At 23.1% G+C, this 27,633-nt stretch overlaps 1 protein-coding gene across 15 annotated transcripts in view; it reads right to left on the bottom strand.

Annotated features, from left to right (window-relative positions):
• The window catches only part of LOC126900317 (voltage-dependent calcium channel type A subunit alpha-1), a 126,445-nt gene that overhangs the window by 58,372 nt on the left and 40,440 nt on the right, over nucleotides 1–27,633 (bottom strand). For all 15 annotated transcript variants that reach the window (XM_050675953.1, XM_050675944.1, XM_050675952.1 and 12 more), the window contains exon 2: nucleotides 13,406–13,598. In XM_050675953.1, the coding sequence (XP_050531910.1) occupies nucleotides 13,406–13,587 (182 nt within the window). In that variant the 5' untranslated portion in view covers nucleotides 13,588–13,598. The remainder of the gene's footprint in view (nucleotides 1–13,405; nucleotides 13,599–27,633) is intronic.

Below are 27,633 nucleotides of genomic sequence, written 5' to 3'. Positions count from 1 at the left end.
TTAATAAATTCTTTCAACTAAAAATACAATTGTAAGTGTTATAAAGTACTGATTATTTAATTCGGAATACAAAGTATTGGTATTTGAAGTAGGTTTATATGCTCAACTATTCAGAAACGTTAATCTTCAATACTACATATTACTGACATAGTACTAGTATAATTAAACGACCTATTAACCAGTGGCGTATTTACAAGGGGGTCCATGGGGTCTGGAATGCCCATAAACATAAGTAAAAACGAGGGTAGTGAATGGTTGCAACTACCCACTACTCTACATTCTAAATGCTATCTGGACCCCCAGATAAAAAGTATAAATATGCAACTCTAATTAACAAGCTTCATCGATAAAGCTCATGTTATATAATGTGGTGTTACTAATGTTAAGAAGTAAAATCATTTTATGACCACACTTCAAAATATTAATTACTCAAAAGTATATCAATAATGATTTTTACAAAACATATTTATATTAATTACTTAAGTTAATAAATTATTTTACGACCTAAACTCTACCTAGACTTTTAATTTTTATCTAAATTGCAACCCATAGTGAAACATGTATTCACTATTCTTTAGAATTTTTTTAGTTAATAATTATTAATCGAATTACAAAATGAGGCAGTATATTAAATTCATTATTGTTACACAATATATTTCAAGTATAACAAGTTCTAGGTAAAACATACGATATGATTAAAAATTAGTATAACTTTCAAAATTACCAACAAAATTATTGTAATCGATAGTGAACAATTTTTAAATGGTATAAGTGGGACATAAATCATAAAACTAAATATTGTATAGAAAATATAATGAACTTTTTTTTATACAAAAATCGATTTTACAATATTTTAATAAACCCACAGTATGTTGAACGTATTATTTGAAATATACAACATAACGAACTCTGCACACACCTCTCATCAGTATTAACGACCAGACTATATTTAAGGATTCCGAATGGTAGTGCTCATTAATAATTTATCAACGTATCAAAAAGCGTAATAACCATATATAAAATGTATACAAAGTTCACATACTTTATATGAACTTTTACTGTAACTTATATAGTAAATATTCAAATAAGAATTTTTGACCGCCATATTCGTATATCAAAATAAGTATTAAAACGATTACATTTCTTTCAGACTGTAATTTAGTATTGCACTTCAAATAAATCAAAAATATAATTGATGTTCAGCTTAACTAAAATTAATATGGACAAAAAATTACTGGGGTTATATTATTTCGAAAATTGGACGGACTTTAGCATTATTTTAACTATTATTTAAATAATTTTATTTTATTATTAAACTATTATTTAAAATAATTTTGAGTTTTATTTCATATAAATAATTAAAATTAATATTTTTAATATGATTATATATCTAAATATATTGTAAAACTACATTTCAAAAAGATAATTTATATTTTTGTAACTTAGTGACTCTTAAGTCCAATGACCCCGTGTTATTAACATTTTAATCAATTGAAACCATATATAATATTTTTGCAATTTTATCCAGTCAACTTTTTTAATAAAAAAAAGTATTTAAATATATTTCTTATTGACAATAAAATTCTAATTTTTTTAATGAAACACAAAAATATAATTGATTTAAAAAAAAATTAATTACCATTTGTATAGTTTTATTTTCATTTGTTTTTAATTTTATTAAACCAAGATATCAAATGTTGAAAAAAAATAAGGTAATTCCTTAGAAACAAATTACAATTTTATAACTTCAAAGTTATAAATTTCATAAACAATTTTGTTATGATATATTGAGATTTTATTATTTAAAAAAAATACTTATATTATGTTTTAAAAGATATATTTGACAAAGTAAACGAAAATCTCGACAAAAAGTTTTGTTTAAAGCTGCTATTATACGGTTGACCTACTATTCAGTACTTCAGTATTGTTTTGTAATTCAACTAAGTGAATAATTATTTTTAACAGCTTACGAGAACTCGACTTATAATTTTTTAAGAGTTTGAAATAAATATATAAGGTAGTCCCACATGTTCTGACAATTTTTTCAAATTTTTTTAAATTATAAAAAAAATCAATAATATTTATAAATAATTAATAAATTTATAAATACATAAATATTAATTTTTAAAAAATTCAAGATAACCATTTTTAAGTAAAACAGATTTTAAGTAAAATTTCTTATTAATGTTTTGTAGTTCAATTTCTAGAACATTTTAAAGCTTACAAAAATTTTAATTTATTTTACATGTTCATTACACATAACAAAAGTCAGTATTTATTATTAAAAAAAGGGTATAAGAGAACGCGATGTATTCACGCTAAATAAATTATAAGTACAATTATTCCATGAAATGTATTATTGTTTATACAAGTAGATACTTAATTGGAATAAAAAAGCCATATAGTAATATTATTATAATTTATCCATTAAAAATATCTCTTTGGTATTAAAAAAAATTATAATTTATATTATTATAGGTCATAAAGCGTAGAAATTGTTTTATTTTAAATACTGCAAACTAGTCACTGTATGAACAAGTATAGAGTTTATGAAAACATGCAGAACCATGTATATGAACTATTGCATCTGTCCACAAAAACATTATACTGATGCCATAAGTTCATTTATATAATAATATTAGCCTATACAAAAAAACACTTAAATTTATAAATTCAATTATTAATTTTTTTTGAAAACGATTTTTGACTTTTAATACTTAGATTATGTTATGAAAGTTTAAGAATATAAACTAAGATATAACTAATCAAGTGTCTTTTTGGTGAACAATATTTTATGCAGCTTCAAGATCTTCTCAGTTTTTTCTTGATTAATTTCAGTCACCGCCAAAAAACAATACGACACTTATTATACACATATTATACAAAAACAAATTACTATTAATTAAAATATTTTTTTGTAATCTATATAAATTATCAAGATAATGGTTTTTTTTTTATTTAATAATAGGTTGTTAAAAATACTTTTAAAAATATCTGTAGTATAGTATCTTACAATGAAAAATAGACATACTAAAATTTAATTCATGATATATATAAAAAAAAAACAATTCAATATAAAATAAACTTTTTAAGTAAGAATATTTTATAAGTACGTCTTTAAATGCAGAATGATTCAGTAGAGTGTGCAAATCGAAAAATTGATACACTCTAATTTTTTCTGCGTTTTAATATTTAAAGTTCTGTTAAATCATTTTTCAAATATATTATTTTTAATAATTACTTATATTCACTAATAATAAATAAAACAAATAAAGACATATCTAGAAAACTATAAAAACTATTAATGAGAATGCATTAATGAGAATTAATGGGAGTTTAGGAAACATTTCTAATTAGGTATTAAACTTCCCATAAAGTTAAACAAACACAAATCAATACTTTATGCATATTTTTATACTTGCAACTATTAATATATAAGTATGTTAGTTTACACGTACTTTTTTAAATTTTATATTAGCTATGTAAGATATATTGTGTAAATATTGAGTAGATAGTTATTATTAAAATATTCAATTCAAATCAACTTTTAAATAAAATATTTATATGTAATTTTTGCTAAAATATTATTTAAAAGTTTTGCTTTATGTCTTATCTAGTCCTAGGAAGTTACTACTCCTAAAATCCTATAATCTACTTGTAAAATTATTCTATCAAACACAAAAAGGGTACATAATAAGCTATTACAAACCTTAAGCACATTTACGATTGAAAGTATAAATTACTATTATCTTAATTATTATTTTTATGTTGCAGTATACAATGAATAATAAAATAAATAAGTTATAATAAAATGTAATTTTAAATAGCATACATTGTAACATAAATTAAATATTAGTTTTATATATATTAAATGATTTAAAAATACTTTTTGTTTTAAAACGTTTTTCATGATTTATTTTAATATAATAGAAATATTTTTCAAAAACTGAACAACATTACCAAGAACGTTCCGAATGAAACACCCCCTCACTTGTCAATATTTTATCGTTTCAGTGGCCAATTTTGAATACTACTACAAAAAAAAGGTCACGCCATTTAAAAGTAATTTTTTCAATCACCTTCCATATTTTTATTTTAAGGGCGGCTCTTATAACATAATTTCATATATCATAGGACCTAATTTTCAATAAGTGCTTGGCAATAAGCTAATGAAGTAAAACGATATCCAACTGTACGTCATTTGAACTGAATATCGTTTAATGTCTTCTCGTAAAAGTAAAAAATGTATCCCTTATGATTACTAAGAAGCATAAAAATGCATATGATCATTATATTTCTATTAGTTTGTCATTCAAAAGTTAATTAATGCTTTCACATTTCACGTGCTTGCTACTCTAGACTAAATAACAACAATAAAATTGCCATGAGTCATTGTTATAAAACTTTGTGTTATCGGAATAGATACTAATCTCAAACTATAATTAATTTAGAGGTTTTAGGTGCGGTTCTAATGATTATGGATACTATATGGACTCTACACTTGGTAACGTCTGCATAGGAGCACGCGATTAGGTTGTAGCTTATAATGTTATAGCATTTCAATGCTTAAATGAATTACATTTTATAGCAATAATTATCACAAAGGTTTTTACTTCAATATTATTGTATTTATTATTAATTAAGTAACGATATTTTTGTTATTAAATAATGCAACATTATTTAGTTGTTCTCTATTATATTTTGTTTGATTTTCATGATTTATATTTTCCTTGTTACTTTAATTTTATCATAATATAATATAAAAATATCATATATATATAGAGAGAGAGAAATTGAGTAATTAGTATTAAAATAATTACACTGTATTTTACTCTTATTACACATTTTTTAGTTATGGAGTTACTAAGTTTCATTAGTTACAATTAATTTTAACACTATAAGTCTAATTTTGAATTTTAAAACATATTTTGTTTTTATTATACATAAAATGTCTTTAATCTCAGTATTAATATAATACAGGATTCATTGTTTTTTATATTAAATTTCATTATAATTAAAATTAAGAACTAATTTATGAGATTAATTAAAACATAAAATTTTAAATGTCAAAAAAAAATAAATAAATACTAGCCTATGACAAGTTAATAGGAGAATTTAATTAATCATTTAATTTAGTAAATTACAACACAAATATATTAAAATGGAGTTCACGTGATAATTTAATACGATACTATCTATAAATAAAACTTATTAGTCTAACATTAAAATATGATATTCATGTAAGTATTGTTTGTCTTAATAAGTAAACTTTGACGTTTTAATTGGTTTGTTCTCATGTAGAATTTTTTAATTCTAGGAAAATTATTTTGACCAATCATTAGAAGTTAAAACAAATAAGACTTCGAGTATAGTTTTTTTTTTTGTAATGAATAATATAGAAATACATTTCAAACCTTACATAAAGTAATAATAATAAAGACAATTGGTATTCAATACATGATAAACGCATGTTTTTTACATGTTGGCCAATTCGATTGCGTGTTTGTACATTGTTTATGGAACCCCTTAAAAGCGATAGTATAATTTTTAAATTGATCAGAATCGCTAATGTTACTTTGCTGCCACTATTCCTAAATACTAGTATTCACGTCATTACTTAAAAATGTTTGTTTGTTGTTTTTGTAAATAACATTAGTCACATATTAATTATAATATTAGAATATGTATGTTTGCAAAATGAAGTGATAAATATTTCAAAACATTGAAAAGCTACATTCAATCGTATCTGACATTGGCTAAAAACACAAATAAATAAATTACACATATACTTAAATACTGTTTTTGTACAATATAATATAATGAATATTAACTGTACTCATTGCCTTTATAGGCGTTACTTAAACAATAAATAAATGAATTTTATTTTCTTTATTATATACTTATTACAAGTTTTATGGTTTATAACTATAATACATGAATAAATATTTATCATGTCTATTAAATTTAGTATTAAATTGATATTCAGTAATTTAGTATTTTAATTTTTCTAGAGAAATTATAAAAAGTTATAAAGTAATTGTATACATTTATTACTTCTATAACAAACGTGTATTAAAAATATAAGTATGGACTTATCAACAAAATAAGGAAAAAGTTAATTATCTTAATTAGATTAATTAGATTATTCTGTACCTCAATATTATTTCAGTCATCGAATCGAAATTGTAATTTATCATGAACCATTAATAGTTAAAACATTTTTTTTTTTAGAAAGGAAAATTTAATTTTACTTCAGTTACTTTAATATAGTAACTGAATTAAATTTAAATTTTTTACAGAGAAATTATAAAGCAGCTGTTACTTTTATGGCAGCGTGCGTAAAAAAACGATAGTACAGTAGGATCGTGGTATAGTTGGCACAAGTATAGATGATATCTGACAGTGATTCAAATCACCATTATAAGAAACGCTTATTATTAATTAACATAAGTTTTATTTTAATGTATAACATTAGCTCTGAGTATTTTCGGAACATTTTCAAAACTTAAGTTGAAAAGTTAAATTTTTTTTTAGAAATTTCTATTTTAAATCCTTTCCTGTAGGCAGGTTCAAACAATTTATATCAAACGCAAGGGAAATACTAAGGTTTCAATAAAAAAAAAAATTATTTTGATTTGAAAATTTTTCGAACGGTATGACAGTTTTAAGTATCAAAATATTAACATGTTAAACGGTAATTTTTACATAAAGATTAAATTTTCTGTTCAATTCGGCGGCGATTTTCCCATAGAAAAAAAGTTGTTGATACATTTTTTTTTAACATATAGCATTTAACATATAATATTCAACATAAGCTTTATTTTGACATATATTTAAAGCTCAGAGTATTTCCGAAACATTTTCAAAAGTTAAGTTGAAAAAGTACTACTTTTTACTTGTATTTTACTTATATTTTTAAAGTTTTTAACCCCCTGTGTATAAAAAAAATGATTCGATTTAAAAAAAAAAGTATGTCAAATAAATGAAAAAAACATAGTAGTAATGAAAAAAATAATTGTATTAATCCATACATTTATTAAAAAGTTATAGCAATTTAATGTTGAAAAAATAAAATATGATATCGAAAATTTTTACACAAAAATTACATGTTTTTTTTTTATACAGGTGGAGTTAAATTAATATACCTTCTACTATATGAATAATTGACTTAGCATAAAATGTAAACAATGTAAAAATAAAAAATTTAAAAAATATAAGAACGTGAAAAACTTAATTGTAATGTCTTGAGATGAGTTGATTTTTCATGTTACATTCATGTTCATTAATGTGTCTTTAATAATTTTCTATGATTTTCATATTGTACATATGTAAAAATACTACTGAATATTTTATTTTTATATTTTAACTGTCAATATTTACATAAATATAACAATATAAATAGACTCAAATTTTTCAAAAAAATAGATATCCTATAAATTCGATAATAAAAAAACCCACACATACAAAAAACATATACTAAATCATGATCATGATCATAATCATATACATAAGTTTTGAACCAAAGTAGAAATACTGACATAATCTAAAAATTATTCAAAGTTTTCATAAATTCATAAATTCAAATTTTTCATAATCATATTCGCTCTTCTTTCAAATTTTCCAAAAATTAATATTTTGGTGACAGTTATCATAATAGTTTTGTTTATTATTTTAAATTAGATTTTTTAAATTGCATTTCGTTAAATTTTAAAATGAAAAAATAAATATTACATAAATATAATATATTATTTTAACTATGTAAAATAAACTGTTAAGGCAAATTTAAGGATTTTCATTTTTAACGCATTTATAAAAAAATTAAAATGTTGGATACAAAATAAGATTCAATTCATAATAGCTACATTATTTCTAATTTCGTTAAATTTATTTTTCAGTTAATTGATAAATGAAATGTATATATTTAAATAATAAATGATAACCAACTCCAACAATAACTATATTTTTAAGAACAGTTAAGAGGGATTTGGATTGTGTCCGAAACGGCCATACTGGCGCGTGTCGCTAAGGCCCCGGACCAATCAATATCCCGTGACGATCGTAGGGGGTTCCCAAAAATTCATTGCGCTTCTAAACTTTTAACAGATAAAGGTATGACCTATAAAAAAAGTTATTATAAATTAATTTTAAGCAAAAAATAGTGACGTAAAATTATAATACTCTATAATGTGCATAGCGCTTCACTGTTTTTGTTAATACAAACTAACTCCATTGGAAATGTAATATTAATTTTATTTTGTACTTTATAGACCTGTCACGCAACTAAAAATGCTAACTGTACTTCAACATTCTATAATATAATTTACGTTGCAAATAACAACCCTTTTCATTATTTTTTATGTGCTATAGTCTGAATTTATATTTAAAATATACATTATAGCATTATATGCAATTTCAAATAAAAAATTTAATAATAACCAAATAATATCATTGATATAATTGATATGGTATTTGTAAGGTTTATGTTGATCATATCAATAAAAGACTACCCAAATATCTTGGGAATTTAAGTACAATTTTAAAACATTATTAAAAATTTTTAGACATATACTTCAGAAGTTATGACTATTTTAAAATATAGGCAGCCAAAACGGCGAGGGAATGACTATTTTACCGTTAGACTTATTTCAGACGCAACTATCCTTCCACTAAAGGATACAAATCATAATAATTTCCGAAGTACAGATCCAAATATTATTATCGACCAGTTATGTTCTTAATTAGATAATTTCCTATATTATAAGCTAGTTAAATAATATTTACTTAACTAAAATGGCATCATACATAAAATGTATATTAACTTTTTAAACTCCAGAAATGTTTAAAGCGAATATATTTACACAGCAATACAATTGATAATTTATCAAACAGATTTAAGTTACATTTAAACCGTTTAATAACATCCGACATTGTTCAAAAAATCTATTATCAAACAAGGATAATTAGAGTAACGATTCTACTTAACTATGTAGAAATAGCTTTAATTTAATCTCCGATATAAAAATAAACAAAAATATTATTCTTATGATAAAATTAATTTTGAGACATAAACATTCGTCATGGAAAATTAGGATATAAATAACCATTGACGTTAAAAATACGAGTACGAAAATTAAATATTCAGTTGCCTATTATTCATAGGCATAAAATAAATAGTTATATTTTATTTACCAATCAGATTTAATATTAAAATAGTTTCAACTAAAATATTTTATTTAATCTTTTTTCAATTTTTAAGACATTTTTTTAATTGAATATTTAAAATTGAATTACATTTAAAAAAAAAAAACATGTTGTGAATTATTTATTTTCAATATTTTTTAATAAAAATGACATATATCAAGTTGAATTTCGGATAATCCGATTTCTAATAAATAATTTATATGAAAATATTATTTTAACAATATTATCTTGTAATGGTACAGTTTAGATAAAACATTGTAAATAAAAATAAGTATTGTAAAAATATAATGTGCGACAACATCATATAGGATTTTTACGTTCGTTTTGTCTGATGGCGGCGCCAATTTTTTCATGATTACTGTGTATACATATGATGATAGTGTGTATACATTACAAACTTGGCATTAATACCATGATAAGAAATTAGATAAGGCAATTATTACTTATCACTCACATTCAAAAGTATATTGAAAAGATAGCGTTTTCTTCTGTCCTTTTCTCAATACGTATTTCAATGTTTAATACCGTAAAATAGTACATGAAAATTCAAATTTTCACAAACTTCAAAACGCTACAGAATATTTACTACTGAATATTAATAAGATATTTTTTTACTAAAATTTTTCTTAAATTCTACTCTACAAAATAGCTATCTTAGATTTTTTTTTTACATTTTATTTAAAATTTAAAAATAATTAATATTTTTAATAAAATGTAAACAAATTAATTATTGAGATATAGCTATAGACCTAACGTATAACTATTATTTAAAAAAAAAATCAACTAAAAATATTAACTGGATCAAAAGTTATTTAAGTTGTCAGTGAGTGGTGGGCCACCCTATATATATATATATCTTAAATTAAAGCTAATGTAATGTACTTTATTATGAAAAAATAAAATTTCGGACTTTATTTAGTCTTCGTGGTGAAAATGGCTACCGAATGGTATTTTTGTGTGAAAATTCTCGATTTTATTTTTTACATTTTTAACTTTATAATGCTATAACTTATTGAAAAGTGTATGGTTCAACACAATTTTTTTATGAGAAATAATATTTTTTAATAATCCCTTTTTAATTCAGGATATTAATAAGAAAATAGCAGATTATGTAGCTTTTGGAATAATCCACCAATTTTTTAAAATTAAACACTATCTAAAGATTTGCATCGAAGCGTTTTTTTTTTATAGTGATTTTAATCACTGTCAGATATCATTATACTTGATCCAACTATGCCACGTCACCACTGTGCCGCGACCCCCCTGTGCTGGGTTTTTTANGATCCAACTATGCCACGTCACCACTGTGCCGCGTTTTTTTTAATTTAATATTTTCTAGTTATGTTAAATCATGAAATATTATATAAATACACTATTTATATGTGTACCTATATTGCCTATTCATTGCGCCGTGTTAACTTTTACTATCTCTCATAGCATAGTAATGAAAAGAAAATACCAGTGAAAAACCTTATTCACTATTTTATAAATTTACTTCATTCGTTAAAGAAAAATATAAAGTATTATTGTAATAATTATTATGTGCTTATATGTAATTACTATAGTATAATTAAAATGAAATATGATAAAAGGTATGAAAATACATATCCAGACCTCTTTAACTCTCTTTTTAAATTCATCTTTATTTGTTGCAGCATTCTAATAAAAAAACTATAACGCAAAAATACATTTTTTTTTTTTTTTGGTCGGAATTTAAACTGTTAATACAGTTTTGTAAAATTTATAATGATTGTCTATTAAAATATATTGGTCTTTAATGAGTACATTCGATATATTAGCCTATAACCATTATAATAAATATAATGTAAAATTTACAGAATGTAATGTTACTAAATATGCGACACCCGATAAAAATCTCTTCTAGCTTACATACATTAAAAGTAAAATAATGCGCTCTAGTGATTATTTTTAAAAACTATTAAAGTTTAAGATTTTCCGCTAGAGCTTGACAAAATTACAAAAAGATAACTGAATGACAAAGTTTTCAAGCTTAGAATATTATTAAATGTTTGAAAAATAAATATCTTTAATATAAATGCCATTATGATGTTTTTTTTTCGCTTTTTTAAGCCCATTAGAGGCTATAGTAGCGTGCCCCAAAGGAGGAGGTTTCTTAACCATTCATACTCCAGGATGGGTGGTAAGACCGTCGCCGAAGAAAGGGATGGTAACTCCAATTACCGAACTGATCTCTCGCTGGGCAAATAAAGCCGCCCGTGACCGAGTTTCGAACCCAAGACAGTGCGCATCGAACACTACAGCGTTACCAACTCGGGCACACTGCTTCTTGATATTATCAATAAAAAAATGCTAAAACGGAATTGACAATTTTGGTATATTAAAACGAATGGGTGACTTAGTATTTAAATTCGTAGAATGATTACTGATACAAAAACTAAAAACACGGCGTCTAAGAGACACCTTTTTTTATTTTAAAGAGTCATTATTTTACTTTTTTTTATATTATCATTTTTACTATTTTGGAAGAAATCAAAAAGCATACATTGATAAAATCGCCCTTAGTTATCATACATTATAGTTAGTCACTTTTAAATTTTTTATAATGCACTCTAATTAATGTAACTATTATTATATTAAATACAGGTGATTTTTTTTTTCACAAATCATAAAATTAATCAAAAAATAAACATTTTTTTTATCGGTTTCTTTAATTTTATGTTTTTCTAAATTTATCAATTATAAAGAATTTTCAATGATTATTTATTAGGAGCATTGAGGAAAATTTTTTAAAACTATAACACTCTTACTAGTTTCAACTAAATACGATTTTTAATCTTTTGACAATTCATTAAGACAAACTCATCTTGTTGTAGCAGAGTACCAGATAGTAATCTTGTATACTGAAAAAAATATGGTAAATACCAACAGTTTCTCGACTACGCTTTGAAACTGAAAGATTCCAAAAAGCTATGTAAAAATAATTCCCTAAATTTAATAAAATATATTGTAACATATTTAATAAAATAAAAATACAATTATACTTTTACACTGTATTTCTGATACATAATGCGTATTTCGTTAATATTTTTATGATTTTCACTTTAATATTTAGGAAAATTTGTAAAAAAATTCAATTTCTACCGGTTATATGTTTAAGCCACCCTCTGGTAACTGAATAATGAACTTTAACTCTCAAATTCACCACAACAGAGTTCGTTTCGCTACGCGATAACTTGGAAATTTACCACGAGAGGTCACTTTATCTACTATTTTATTTTATTTTAACAGAATAAAAAAAAAAATAACTTTTAACTAGAGACACTACCTTAAGGATACAATAACCATATGATAAATACCATTACACATATCAGTAAGCATACTATTTCCTAGTTATTTAAAATTAATTATCTCATAGCTCATTTTATAGGAAATAGATAATCAGAAAATTTTTGATATCAAAATTTAATTAGTTAAAACTTGAAATTACTAATAACTATTTTATTTGCTCAGATTTTTAAAACTTTTTTTTTGTTACAAAACAAGATTTTCGGAATAAGTGTTTTAAAAATATTGTTTAAATTAATAAGTAATATTATTGATTTTTTTAAAAGTTTCAAAATAATTATTATATTGCGGCAAAAATTTAAATTTTACTTCGATAAAATAATTTGATTAAAGTTTTATATTCATGATGATATACCATGTATTAGTTACAATCGAAGTTCCATTTATAAAACGATAATTTCAGTTGGGTTTTAGGATTTGCGACAAACATTTCTTAAGTACTAAAGTGCTACAATAAATATACATACTATATTATAATTCTGTAAGATTGAATTATTGAACTAAAAAGCAAAGTCATTGCAGTCAAATGCTACAAGTAATCGGCTTAAAAAGAATTAACATTTTTTTGAGCATGAAAATGTATTATTTTCTCCTTTTCTACAACTAAAAAAATATGTATGAGATTTTATCACTTTTATGTACCCTTTAAAAGTGTTAAAAAATAAAAAAAAAACATAAAATAAGACTATTTGTAGTATTACTTTATACACCTTATATTAGTATTAGTATAGTTTAGTATTACACCTAAAAAATATTTTTAATATTTTGTTTGGGCAATTTTTATAAAAATTTTTATTCTATTTTTGATTTCTTTTTTAATTTTTGTTATTATTTTAACTAATCAAATTTATAGAGATTACCTTAGTAATAAACTTACATGATTATATCGCCCAGTTTGATTCTTGTCTGGATGAGTGCACATGTTTTATGATCTGAAGTTGTCACAGCCCGTCTCCTTCTTCTATATCGGGGGCTCCCCGGGCCCCCAGCATAGGGAACCGATGGGGAGCTTTCCCTTCTCCTTATACTCATGTGTCTACCAACTACGCCACCCAACATCACTGAACCACCTATAAAATTACATACAATTAAAATAATTTATTCAACTTATTTTTAAATAAAATCTAACAATTTATGTACAACTAAGCAATACATACATTTTTATTAATTTTAGAGTTTTTTTTTGGCAGAAGGTCTACTTGTGTACAAGTTTGTTTATCGAAAATTTGTTTTTAAGTTCTTTTTTAACATCTTTTAAACAACAATGTTTACAAAAACATCTCAAAACACAACTGAAGTATTTACTCTTACCTCTTTAATATCAAACAAATATTAAATAATGAACATATAAAATATTTTATTTTATTGTAAGATCAGAAAATATATACAAAATGTGATATTTTATCTAAAATTAGAATTTATAAATCTACTGAATAAAATTATAAAATTGTATTATAAATTATGTGCACACGTTGTTCCTATTATACTATTATGTATTTATATGCATATAAATATTTATATATAAATATAATATGGCTATATCTTGTTTTTTAACTAATATCTCCCATATTACAATTTCGTTGACATCTAATTTATTGTTCTCATAGAAGTCTCTTTATGGCTGTTTTACAAAATTATTACTGTTGCTCTTACGATTTATTGTACTGCTTATAGCCACAAAAGAAATGTTATATTATGATTTCAGAACAGTAAAAGTTAAAAAGATTATGCAACCTGTTTTGCTATTCCATTTTTAATTATTTTAATCTATTAAAACCATAAAATAACTTTAAGCAATAAAACCTTCAGAAAATCAATGAAATAAAACATTTGGCACTTTAATTCATTAATTAAGTAAAGATATATATTTATAAAATTAACTTAAATATAAGTTTTAATATACAAATAAGCTCATTATGATGATTTTGGTATTCTTTTACAATGATATAAATCAAAATGAATTATTTAAACGCAATTTCAAGAACTATTTTTTCAAAATGTTGTATTAGTCACGTAAAAATGTGATGAAAATATCTGGAATTAACTAACTAGTTGTTTTTAAGGACTCTTTTTACTAACCTAAACATTTGTATCCTGTACACAAGTACATTCATTGTACTTTCGAGTGAATCTTGTCAAGCTGAAGGAGGTTCAGTATCTCTTTGCGTTTTATGTTATTAAAATAATCATAAAATATGCTAAGTATTTTTATTTTTGGGATTTCATTTTTGATATAAAGTTTTTATAAAGTTTAATTTTAAGTTGATTCTTAGTTTAGATATTAACAGTTACGTTTTGTAATTTATGATATTAAAAATTTAATGACAAAACTCATTTACTAATTTATGACAAGTAATTTACCTGTAATATTGATGTCATAAAATAAGATATAAAAATAAAACAAGTAATTCAAGCTTATGTCATTTACTGGATATACATAAACCCTTCAATTGATGACAGAAACTTCATTTAAGAATTTTTTATAGTATAATAATTTTTAAGCATTTCTTATCAATTAATCTAAAAGTCAATATTTAGATGTCAATACTTAATTCGTTGTGTCCCTTTTATAGGAATATCTACGTAAACAATCTGAGTTATACATAAGCCTAACATTGAATATAAATTAAAAATTAAGTACTTTGAATTTTTAAGTAACATATAAAACTTTTTAATTACTGTCTCAAATTGACTTTTTACAGTTTTTTTTTTAATTAAAATTAATATTAAAAAATATTTAAAATTTTCTTTAAATAATATTTGTTACTAAAAGACTATAAGAACATTTTCATATCAAATATATGTTTATGTAGATGATATTCTACCCACTAAAATAATCTCAACGCAGTCTAATATATTTATTTAATGCATTAATCTTCTTCTACCATAGTTATATATATAATAGCATATGCTAGTGGTTTTAATGACTATAATAAAAGAAGATCAAACACAAAGAAGTTATGTTTGACTATTGTAATAATTTGTGTATATAGTCGATATAAAACGATGGTTATACCACGAAGTAAGTGTTCAAAGGTACAATTGATTTTTTTCAAAGAGAACAAACGTAAAAACATTGCCAAAAACATTCGCCCACCTCACGTTACAATTAAGCAGCCGGACATATCTAACCAAAGTCATTTATTTCCCGTGTGAACTCAAATGCCTTAACAATAAATGATTAAAACCTGCAGAGTAGTGTATAACACAACTTTTGTGGCCACATTAGAGTTCCACTAAAGCAAATACTTGGGAACAGTTTTCTACTAAGTATAGCAAATTACACTATTACTCAATTGAATTAGAGTCCACACAGTAGGAACCAACACATTAATTCTTTGGGTAGAATTTATTTTTACATTTAACATAATAAACTTGCTTTTGTCCTATAATATTATGAAAAACATAAACCTTCAATTTTGAATATTTATAAAAGTTTATAACTAAATTATAATTTAATTCTAAACAAGTACGAGTAGTGATTTAAGTCTGAAATATAACATGTAAAAATGTTTTTTTCAATGGGCAAATGTAATATAACTCTTGTCTATACAATCTACATAAAGGTTAAGTATATTCTTAATAAATTAGCAATAAAAGGATTGCATCACAGTATTTGTTACTAACGAGATGTTTTAACGAAGAAGTTTCTTATTACTTGATAACTGTAGTAAAAGTGTAATATGAATTTTATAGGATTGAAGTAATTTTGATACGATTGAAGTCAATTGAAGATCAAGTAGGGCTCTAAGAAACATAACATGAGCTTCCTAACTTATTGTTTTATTTTTTAATTTCTATATAATTTTACCTAAGGAATTATTTTTAATAAGAAGGTCTGAAATTATTTAACCCCCCTAAGATCTGTATTCACATGGATTCTAAATAATTTTAAATACATGTATCATTTCAATATTAAACATATTTAAGTAAATATATACATACCCATATAGCAATGAAATATTTCTAGAATATAACCAGAATATTTAAAAATATTCTCACAATATTTTCAGAATATACTTTGGCAGCGATTCATTATCACAATATATTAAAGGTATATTTCTAAAATATTAAAAAAAAAGTATTTTACACAATATTTTGCAAGATGTTTTATGAATATATCAAAAAAATGCAAAAGTAAACCCGCCTCGCAGGATTCGAATCTCGTACTTCGAATGCTAGAGACACGCGTTCTCCACTGACCCTTAAGTTTCTACGATTACGGGATGATAAAAAAGGCTATTTAAGGTAATTCAAATTTTCAAAGTCATTTTTCCCCATTTAAGAGAAGAATTGTCAAAAAATTCAAAGTACGTGCAACTACATACTCAATTTAGATTAGAGTCATACATTTTTTTTTGAAAATCGGTGATCCCATTACTGTGACCTTCTCTTGTAATTTAGAAATTCGCCTATATTATTTGTGATATAATATTCTAACTATAATAAAAAAACTATTTTGGGTTTTAAGTTTCACAGGACAATAATAAGATATAATCGCATTGATAAAACTAAAAAATTTTTAATTTGATAAACCTGCAAGTAAGAGCAACAAGAGGTTTTTTACTATCCCTGACTTGCCTAGCTTAATTGAATTATGTTAATTAAAATTGATACTAATTAAAGAAAACGGTTATTTACTTAATGAGGATTTTGGAATAAGTATATACAACACATTTTAAAATGTAAATATTTAATTTATACTTATATTTGAAATAGTTTGTGAAAAGTTTCAATGAAATATTTCAATTTCTTTTGTTTCGTGAAATTTTAAATCACTACATACAAGTCTACTACGTATAAATGTTTTAATGGAATCCTTTAAAATAACTTTATCGACGCCTTAATGAGTTTTTGTTTTACTTTACACGATAAATATATTATATGTATAGTCAAGACACAGTCCCATTGTGGTCTCTTAACTCATTTCAGTTTCAGTCACGTTTTAAGTCTGCGCCCACAAATACAAGCACATACTCATATCGTACGTATATTGTGTAAAAGTTTAAACTACTTTTCACAACGATCCATTGACCAATACACGGCGACAAGATCCGCTGTGAGATTTTACCCAATATTGTCTCTAAGTAAAATAATCACAGTTTCAATATTGGTCTTTTATTTTGAAAAACGTGAGCTCATTACGCACCAATCCGTATGAAATCATTTTTTTAAACAGCAATTTGTTCAATAGTCTGATGTTTTTAAGAAACATATTAGATTTTCAGAATGTCTAACTTGTACAGTTTACAAACATCATTTAAAATGAAAAACTTATGACCTCGATAAAATAAATATAAAATTTATAAATTCATAAAAAAAAATATACGTTTTAATTTCCGGCTTTTTTAGAAAAACTGTTGATCCTATATTGGTAACACGATGATGAAGAATTAATAACATCCGGCTATAAAATCAAAAAAATTATTAATATACTCTTAACTAATGTTTAAAGATTTTATTAGGTGATATTGATTTTTCTTTTTACTGTTTGTTGTTCTTTTTTTTTTGACACGAGCTAGTAATTATATACCTGTAATATGATAAAATCTTTCTAATACCTATAAACAAACATGCTTAATTCAAAAACAGTTTCTTAGAAGTATTTGGAGTCTATGATTTAATGTTGAAAGCCCACAATGAGATTTCCATTTTGATAAGATATTTTTCTAAAATACTAATCCCTTTCTGCAAATAAGTTTAGCAACATAAAAACTACCATTATAAATCTTGTTATAATTCGTTTGAACAAATGTATAAAACAAAGTTATCGTGTCAAAAACTCATAACTCATTCACTGTGCTTTCGTATTCATCGTGTCAATACTCGTTTTAAATTTATTTACTTTTGTTTCTAAGTTTTAGAGTATCTATTTAATTTTGCGATTAATTAAATTTATTGTACCCAAATAATTTATTGAATAACTTTGGTCAATAAGGAATTCTCATCAGAGGTAAAAATAGATTTTCTTTAACCAATCTTTTCACACTGATTTTAAAACTACAATTAGTATTTTTCAATCTTCGTTAGTTGTTGAAATAATTACTAATATATTAAAAAAAATATTATCTCTTATAAAAATAATTATAAAATTAAAAAACAAAATGTCAAGTTAAATTTAATATTTTTTTTTTTAGGTTGTATAAAAATAACTATAGCATATGCATTAATTTCATAAAACTACTAAATAAATTTTACTAATTATAATCAAATAATATAAAATCATGAAGTTAATTAAATTACATTAATTTAAAGAATAATAAAAAATCAAATTTTATCATTTTTTATTATTTGATTATTATGACTGTAATGTTTTTTTTTATATTATTTACAAATAATTAAAAATTTAGTTAATATAAGCTATAAAGATAAACTTTTGGTATTACTAGTTAATGTATTTATAGACAACATTTCACCATACTTTTGTCATATCTCATGATAAAGTCATAAATGGCAAGAAACGATGCGAATCTGTGAATAGCGACATTATAAAAAATTATTAGCTACCTTTACTTGTAATCTCTCTTGTATTATACATGTATATAAACTAAGAGATTAAATTATGAACTTAAAAAGCATTACATAACTAATTATTTGAGAATAATATGCAACTAAAGGTAACAAAATAAAATCAAAATTGTTTTTATTCTGTAATTGAGAGATTTGTCATAAAAAAATCATCCTATATATGTTTCTGACCATATTCAGGGTGATTAAAATCTGGTAAAACACTCATTTTCTCACAAAATATTTAGAATTTTTAATTTTATTATAGAGAAAAAATATCAAGTTCAAAAAACTCTACATTAATATGTAGTCAAACCATTATTTTTTTCGTCCCTTCAAGGATAAAAACCCTTATTTATAATTTTCTTAAATTGGAATCCTTATTTTGAACTTTATAATATTTTTTTTTTTTTTTTTTTAGAAATATACAATCTGTACAATGAGCACAATAAGCATATATGATAAGAGTAGAAAAATTTACATGAATACATTTTGATGGAAGAAACCACTCATTAGTGACACTTCCCATGATTTTTTTAATTTTTAATTTTTTTAGAATTTTTGTTTTATATTTCCAATGACTTAATTATATTATTATTATTATGTTTTAAATAGATATTTTTAAACATTTTTTTTAATAAAGCTTTATATAGAGCTACTCTTTTATTTTGGTATAAGGAGTGATTGAAATCTGGTAAGACACTCATTTTCTCAGAAAACATTGAGAATTTTTAATTTTATTATAGAGAAAAAATATCAGGTTCAAAAAACTCTACAATAATATGTAGTCAAACCATTATTTTTTTCGTCCCTTCAAGGATAAAAATCCTTATTTATAATTTTCTTAAATGGGAACCCTTATTTTTAACTTTACAATATGACAGAAAAAAAAAATAAAAAAAAATTTTGTTCTTATAATTTTTTTTATCCGATTAACCGTTCGTCCGTTACAGCTTATTAAAGTTAAGTGATTTTAGACCAAATTTCTATTGTCATTTTACTGTATTAAATACAGAAATCATTATTTTTATTTGCTGTTGCGTAAACTAAATTTTATTGATAAAGTTATGACAGGTAAATTAGCTATAAAAATTTACTACGCAATAAATGAGTGATAACAATAATAGATTCAAACCGGGTTTTCGGTGTATTATTAATAGCTAAGTCTATGGTTCTAAGTCTAAGGATCTAACAAAAATAACGGTTGCACTGCCACCGATATTATGAAATGTAATAGATGACAATATTTTTTCTGGAAATCAAAATCTTTAAACAATTATAAAACGTAAACGATTGTTTGGATAAAAAAAATTATAAGAACAAAATTGTTTGTAATTTTTTTTTCTATCATATTATCAAATCAAAAATAGTGGTTCCCATTTAATTTAAAAAAATTATTTAACTTCATATTATTGTAGAGTTTTATAAACTTAATATTTTTTCTTTTTACAAAAATTTAAAATTCTCAATAGTTTCTAAGAAAATAAGTGTCTTACCAGATTTCGATCACTCTGTATATTCTTAAAAAATAACATTTTTTAAATCCTCATTAAATTTCCTATTTATTAATGTTAATTTCAAACTTCTAAGTTATTCAAAAATTTATTATGGTAAAATGTTCAACTTTTTCTATAAATATCGTTAGAATCAACTATAATAGATTAAAAAAATAGGTTTAACATGGTATATTGAACCAACATTTTGTACGAATTATTTTTAACATACCAAAAATCAAATAAAATTAAAAAAAAAACTCTTTTAATTTTTAATTACTTTTTGTATGGGTTTAATTACTTGTTTTTTACTAATTTATAATTATACCAGTGACAAACTGATGATTGATAATGATAAACAGGTTGCAATTTTGCAGGGTAAAAAATTGTTTTAAAAAAGTATATTTTATCTTTATTTTATTTATTATAGTTTTATATTTTTGTTTTTATGATGATTAAAATTAATAAAATTTTCATTTTGTATATTTATCTTTTTCTACAAAATTAAATTTTTATCCAAAATCAAATTGAATACAAATTAGTTTTTTCGTTTAAACTATACTTATCAAAAATATATTTTTATTAAAAAATTAAAGTTTGATTGAATGTTACCATAATTTATGTTAATTAATTTAATGATATTAGTAATTATGATTCATAGATTACACAAAACAGGTTTTCTATGGGTATATAACACTTACATTGTTTCAACGCAGATTGTGTTGAAAACTTTACACTCACCGAACAGTATATGTCTAAAATCTTAAGTTTGAATAAGTATTAATTTTATAAACAACTCTTAGTGAGAACTTTAAATTGATAAAGGCAAACGCTCTTTCTAAATTACAAGGGAACCATGTGTTTGATGTATTTTTTCAGTATTTTTACTTTTAAAGTATTATTTTTTATGTGATACTTGTTTTCTTGTAAAGCGCATGAGTTCTGTTGGCGATAAATTAATTAATAACAGAAAGTGAAAACCGTCGAAGCGATTACACACACCTGGCCAACATTACGTTCTTTTAATTATATAAGTTCTCTACGTCTTGTATTTAAGCCTCTGATGTTTAGTAATCCCTAAAGCATTATTAATAACAGTCATGAAGGTCTCTAAAGACGCTGATGGAATGTATTATACAAAAATAAAAGTAACATGTGAAATTATCAGAGCTGAGTGCAAAAAGAACAACAGGTGTAAAGACCATATTACTCAAATTGGAGTCTCCGAATTATTAAGTATACATAGCTTGACTATGATATGACTAAACTAATAATTGCCTTACTCGCCTGATGTATGATTATGGATAAATTTACCAAGAATATATTCTTGATAATACAAAAAATTAATATAATATTTCTTATTTTAATACTAGAAGTTGAAATACAATTTTACAATGTTACACTATTATTATTATATATATATATAATAAACAATTTTGAAGTTTATGTAAATAGTTAATTAATCTTAGTAGATTTATACTAAGTTAAAGTAATTACTATAAAATATTGAGAAACCTTAAAATATTTATTTTTTAAGTTAACTTGATACCAATTTATCCGATTGAAAAAAAATGTTAAAAATTGTTTAAAGTTAATGACAATTAAGTTGATGCATAAATACTTAGTTCCCCTCGCTAAGGTATATTTATCCAAGTTAATGAGATCATTACAAGAAATAATAAATGTATATTTTCAATAACTTTCAGTATTAAACTTCAAACAGTAGAGTCTATGATTGAAAAGTTTTTTTCTTTAAAAATAAAATGAATTAAAAGAATGAATTTGCCCAGATACGGATTCAAGAAGCAAGATACCTGCGCTCTATTTGACCTAAAATATTTTAATAATATAATTTGTTGATTATAAAATAGCACTATTAAGTGTTACTCTAATTCTCAAGACACTGTCATTGGGTTTTATCATTAAACCTAGTTTAATAACAATTATTATTAATAAAACAATATTAAAAAAAAAAATAATAAAAAACTGTTAAAATGTTTTTGATGAAGCAAAGTTAAACATTTTTTATTCTAAATTTACTGAATAATAAATTGTTAGTTAATATAAATAATTTAGCTTGGTTGAGTTTTTAATTAAAATTTAAAAGTTTTTACAAGTTATATTTATTTTTATAAGACTATCCTAACATCAACATTTATGTTTTACTAAGAAATTATTAATTATTTTTTAGTTTTTTTAACTAGCATATATTGATTAATAGAAGACAATTTTGTCAAAAAAAAAAATTCTGATAAAACATTAGATTTTTTAAATATTGAAATAAAGATGATATATATTAAGATATTTTCCTTAACTCTTCAACATGAAAAATATATAAACTACTTGCATAATTTTCTTATTAAAGGTAATTGAAAAACTTTCTATTATCTTAGATTAATTTTGAATGAACTTAAAGATTGGTATATATTTTTTATAAATTAAAATGTTATAATAGATATTTGAACTTGCCGAATTGATTGTTTTACAGCAAAAATTATGAACCTCAGTAATTAGGCATGTATGTAAAGGGAATAAAAATTACATGAGTCTATTAATTTCTAGTTAAAATATAATCTTTATATAATATTCAAAGTAAATTATAATTTAAGGCCAATGATTCATTTTTTATATATGTGATGAACACACCAGTTTTATTATTTCAAAATAAATTCAATGTTATTGAATATGACAATGTTACTAAAATATTCTACTTAATTAGCCTAAACAATCTACCCTATCTGCATATTGTAATGATTTATTAGCGTTCATGTTGAAACTGTTTAATATATGCAAGGTACTCTTGTTTCATAACTAAAAATATTTACATGAATGATAATTAATTTTCTAGTAAAGAAATGATTCACTAAAATAAGTATCAAAATTTACTGATGCTAAACCATAACTTTCACAATTTCTCATTTTGTCTGTAATAACAGATTATTATTATTTTCGTATATTATTGAAATTGAAATTGAATGATTAATATTTTTTCCTAAATATTTGACATTCTAATAGAATAAAAGCAATAGTAGTCTAAACATTATGTCATCAAGTCTAAAACAATGCAGATACTTTAGGAATGAAAGTAGTGAATATTTAATATATACAAGAAACTAGAAGTTTGTAAAAACAAATAGTTACTATTTTGAATTGTATTTGTGAATGTAATAGAACAATAGCATATAGGCGATAAAAGTTCAAAAAGAAATCTAATAGTAATTTTTTATTTTTCTCACAAGCATGTCATAAGAGAGCATATTTATATACTTCTACATACATTATGTAAGAATGTCCAAACAAAAATTTTTCATTAAACAAGACAAGTGATATTATATACTTATAATATCACTAATATAATATATACTTTATAATCGTGACTAGTTTTAGTTAAATTTTATTCGCACTAATGGGGATCATTTATGAAAAAATTATTAAAATTATCGATCAAATAAAAATTAGTACATCTTGTACAAAATAATGTCGGAGACATTAAAATATTAATTAATACAAAATTTGTCACAAAAATAATAATCAACATTTAAATAAATGTTTTTATTATTATTTAATTTCATCTTATTTAATGTTTAATTATTAAGTCGTAAAATTAAAGTAAAACTTGTTTGTATGATTTTATATCAGATGTTAATAATATGTGCTTGTTATATTATCTATAGAATATAAAAAGTCAACATATTCCTATTTTATTTTTATTTTTATATTACGATTGAAAAAAATAGATACTTAAAGCAAAAATAATTTTACTTAAACTTTTAGAAATATGATATAGAAATAACTGTAATTTTAAAAATGTTTCATTTGTGAGTGAAAACATTTATATAATATATTTTACTACAGTTTAACAATCGCATATCGTTAATAAAATTGTAATTTTTTATTGTCTCAATAATTAAAATATTGATTCATACATATATCGATTCTGATTGTGAATTACAAATTTTTGTTTTACAGAAATATTCAAAAGATTTTTTGTAATAATAAAATTCAGTTAACTAGTACAGGTTTATTATTAAATAAAAAACCACTTATAATTGCATTGTCACTGAAAATTTCTGTAATAAACGGACCTTTGTTTATACTCTTGGCTTTATTGTTTTGTAAAATATTTTTTTCATTTTTCGTGTAAACAAAACATTGTGAATATATGATGGTAATTTAATTTTTTTTTTATCACTAACTGAAAACAATGGAAAATAAGTAAAATTGTATTAAGTAATTTAATATGTTAAAACACTTTATATTTACTCATATAATTCTTGAAAACTCCATCTTAATTAAATTTATACTACAGGGTGATCCATTTAACATTGACCAGCAAATATCTCAAAAACTATTTATTATTTTAATAATTTTTTTTTTTAATTATCTTAGTTATTTAATTATTTTATCATGGATAAATGTAGAGTTTTATGTAACTAAAATAATTTAAAAAAAAAATTATTAAAATAATAAATAGTTTTTGAGATATTTGCTGGTCAATGTTAAATGGATCACCCTGTATATGTTTGTGAAATCAAGATTTTAATTATGTGATTAAATATCGTATTTCAAATAAATCAATATCAATGGTAGATATAATTAACTAATTACCAGCAATGATACAAATTGTTTTAAGATTTCAATTTTTTAATTAAACCAAATAATTTTTGTGCAATATTTAAAAAATTTTATTAACCATAAAAATAGTCAAAGGGCCTATTTAACAAAATTATACCACAAATATTAAAATTTAATTTTTAATAGCAAAAAAATTCAATTGGTAGCTAAATTTTATGAAAATAACTAAATGTCAATAATGACCTTTAATGCTTTAATCATTGTTGACATTAGTAAAATACCTACGCGAATCATTAAAAATATTTCTTGTTCGTTCTAAACGACAGATTACGGTAAAGGTCGAAGAATCTATCATGATAACTGGAATTCGTCACTTCATCTTGATAATTAAACAAAATACTTTGACAGGTATAAGCTCCGGAAGAATTGATTATTAGCGTTATTCAAATATCCTACTGAATCACAAATAAATATAAAATGGACAATTAAAAGCCTCGTGTTCAATTTGTTTAATCATCGTTCGTATACTGAACGAAAAGTTATAATATATCATAAATAAGTTTTGTAAAAGTAAATTTTATTTTTATGTTAACAATATACTGTTTATTTTATATAATGTAAATCGTTCGTTAAAATCGGTTTAGATTGTTTAGTATATCACTAGTTTTATAGTAAGAACTAAATAATATTATGCAGCTATAGGTGAGTCTTTATAAAAACAAGACTCACAACATAAATTGATGTTACTTATTGTAGTAGATTAAATATTTATTTATAAAATAATAAAAATTCTATAATTAAAATAAAACATTTTAAGAAATTCAATTAAATTCATATAACACTTACAGCATTTTGTTATTTATATTAGCTAGTTAATAATAGTTCTTACTTGTTATGACTATTCAAATGTTAAAACAACTAAAGGAAATTAATCTGTATTGTACACAATACAAGTGAAGTGTAATTTTAATAGATATTGACGACGCAAACGGTAAAAAAAATGATTTTTGTTACAAAAAGTTTTTTAATAATACTAGTATCATATTTATTTTAGTATCACTTTGACTAACATATAAAACAGATTTTCATCAGTAAAACTGTTTTTTATTATTATTTACTTTCTGATATTATTCAACTGGCGAACTGACAGTACATTGTTCATACAACATATTGTATTACATTTTACTGTCCTTCTCAGAAATGATATTCAACTTTTATGAAATATATATAGTGTTTAAAAAGTCATTTCGTAGGTTCTTGTCCTGATTACTATAAATTTGTGCAACATAAAGTCAAAATAAATATTTTTTAAAAAAAAATTAGGTGGATTGAATCCCTAACCACCTCTTTCTTAACGCGTCATTGCACCTTACACTAATTTCTTAAAAACAATTTCAAATAAGTTTTGTACAACATTTATAAATTTATCGATTTAACAATAATTGTTAAATTATTTATAAAATTTCTTTGAATTTTACAATTTTTAAACAAAATACGTACTTATTTTTCAAATTAAATTATATTACATAAGCTTTAATTCAAGATATGTATAAAAGTATTTCCGAATAATTTTCAAAAGTTCAGTTAAAATGTTCTACTTTCTATACGAGTATTTAAAGTCTTGACCTCCCCCTGTATAAAGGAAAATGATCCGATTTAAAAAAAAAATTATGATGGATAAAAGAAAAATATACATAGTATGAAAACAAATTTTTTTGATTCGTTAATTACTCAAAAAGTTGTGACAATTTTAAGAAAAAAAGTTTAAAAAATATCGAATTTACCGATTTTAAAAATTGTAATTTTTTTGAGAAATTTCCCTCATTAACAGAAATTGAGGAAAAGTTTTAAAAACATTGTCTTCAACTAGAAACGATTTGACGTATTGTTGAAAGAAATCGATCCAGCGAGAGTTCATAAATATGCAATTTTCTCCATTCATTTATTTGACGAACAAAAATCAGTCCATATATTTTTCTTAAAATTTTCTTCTCAAATACCCCTAGTTTCTGTTCTTCAGCTTTTCTCAATGCTCATATCTCAAAACCGTACAGGACAATAGGTCATAATAATATCACATACATTCTACTTTTTAATTTTTAGATAGTATTCTACATTTTAGTACTTTTTCTAATTTGTAGTAACTCTTATTAGCTAATTTTATTCTCGATAACACTTAAGTTTATTATCTTTAGTAATAATCGATCCCAGATGTTTAAATTGTGATATTTTCTTTATGTATGTTCTTCTAACTCAATATGTTATTAATAGGATAAATTAATGCGGTACATCAGTCCTTCAGAAGTCTTTCTTTATGCTAATACTTTCTATAATACTATGTATTTCATATATTGTTCCCTCAATCAGGTTTTTTAGTACTTCTCCTCGAATTCTGTTCTCCCCAGGAATTGTATGGTTTTTTAGTCCGTTGAGTTGTTGTAATATTTCATCTTTGCTTAGGGGCAAATAGTCAGTGTCATCAGATTCCATCAGCATCCATGCAAAAGGCTCGATAGGGTTTTCACAATTA

This window comes from Daktulosphaira vitifoliae, unplaced genomic scaffold (genome assembly GCF_025091365.1).
Source record: "Daktulosphaira vitifoliae isolate Bord-2020 unplaced genomic scaffold, ASM2509136v1 Scaffold_3, whole genome shotgun sequence".
Classification (NCBI taxonomy): domain Eukaryota; kingdom Metazoa; phylum Arthropoda; class Insecta; order Hemiptera; family Phylloxeridae; genus Daktulosphaira; species Daktulosphaira vitifoliae.
The sequence above is the reverse complement of the archived record's forward strand: the minus strand, read 5'-3'. Positions and strand labels throughout refer to the sequence as shown.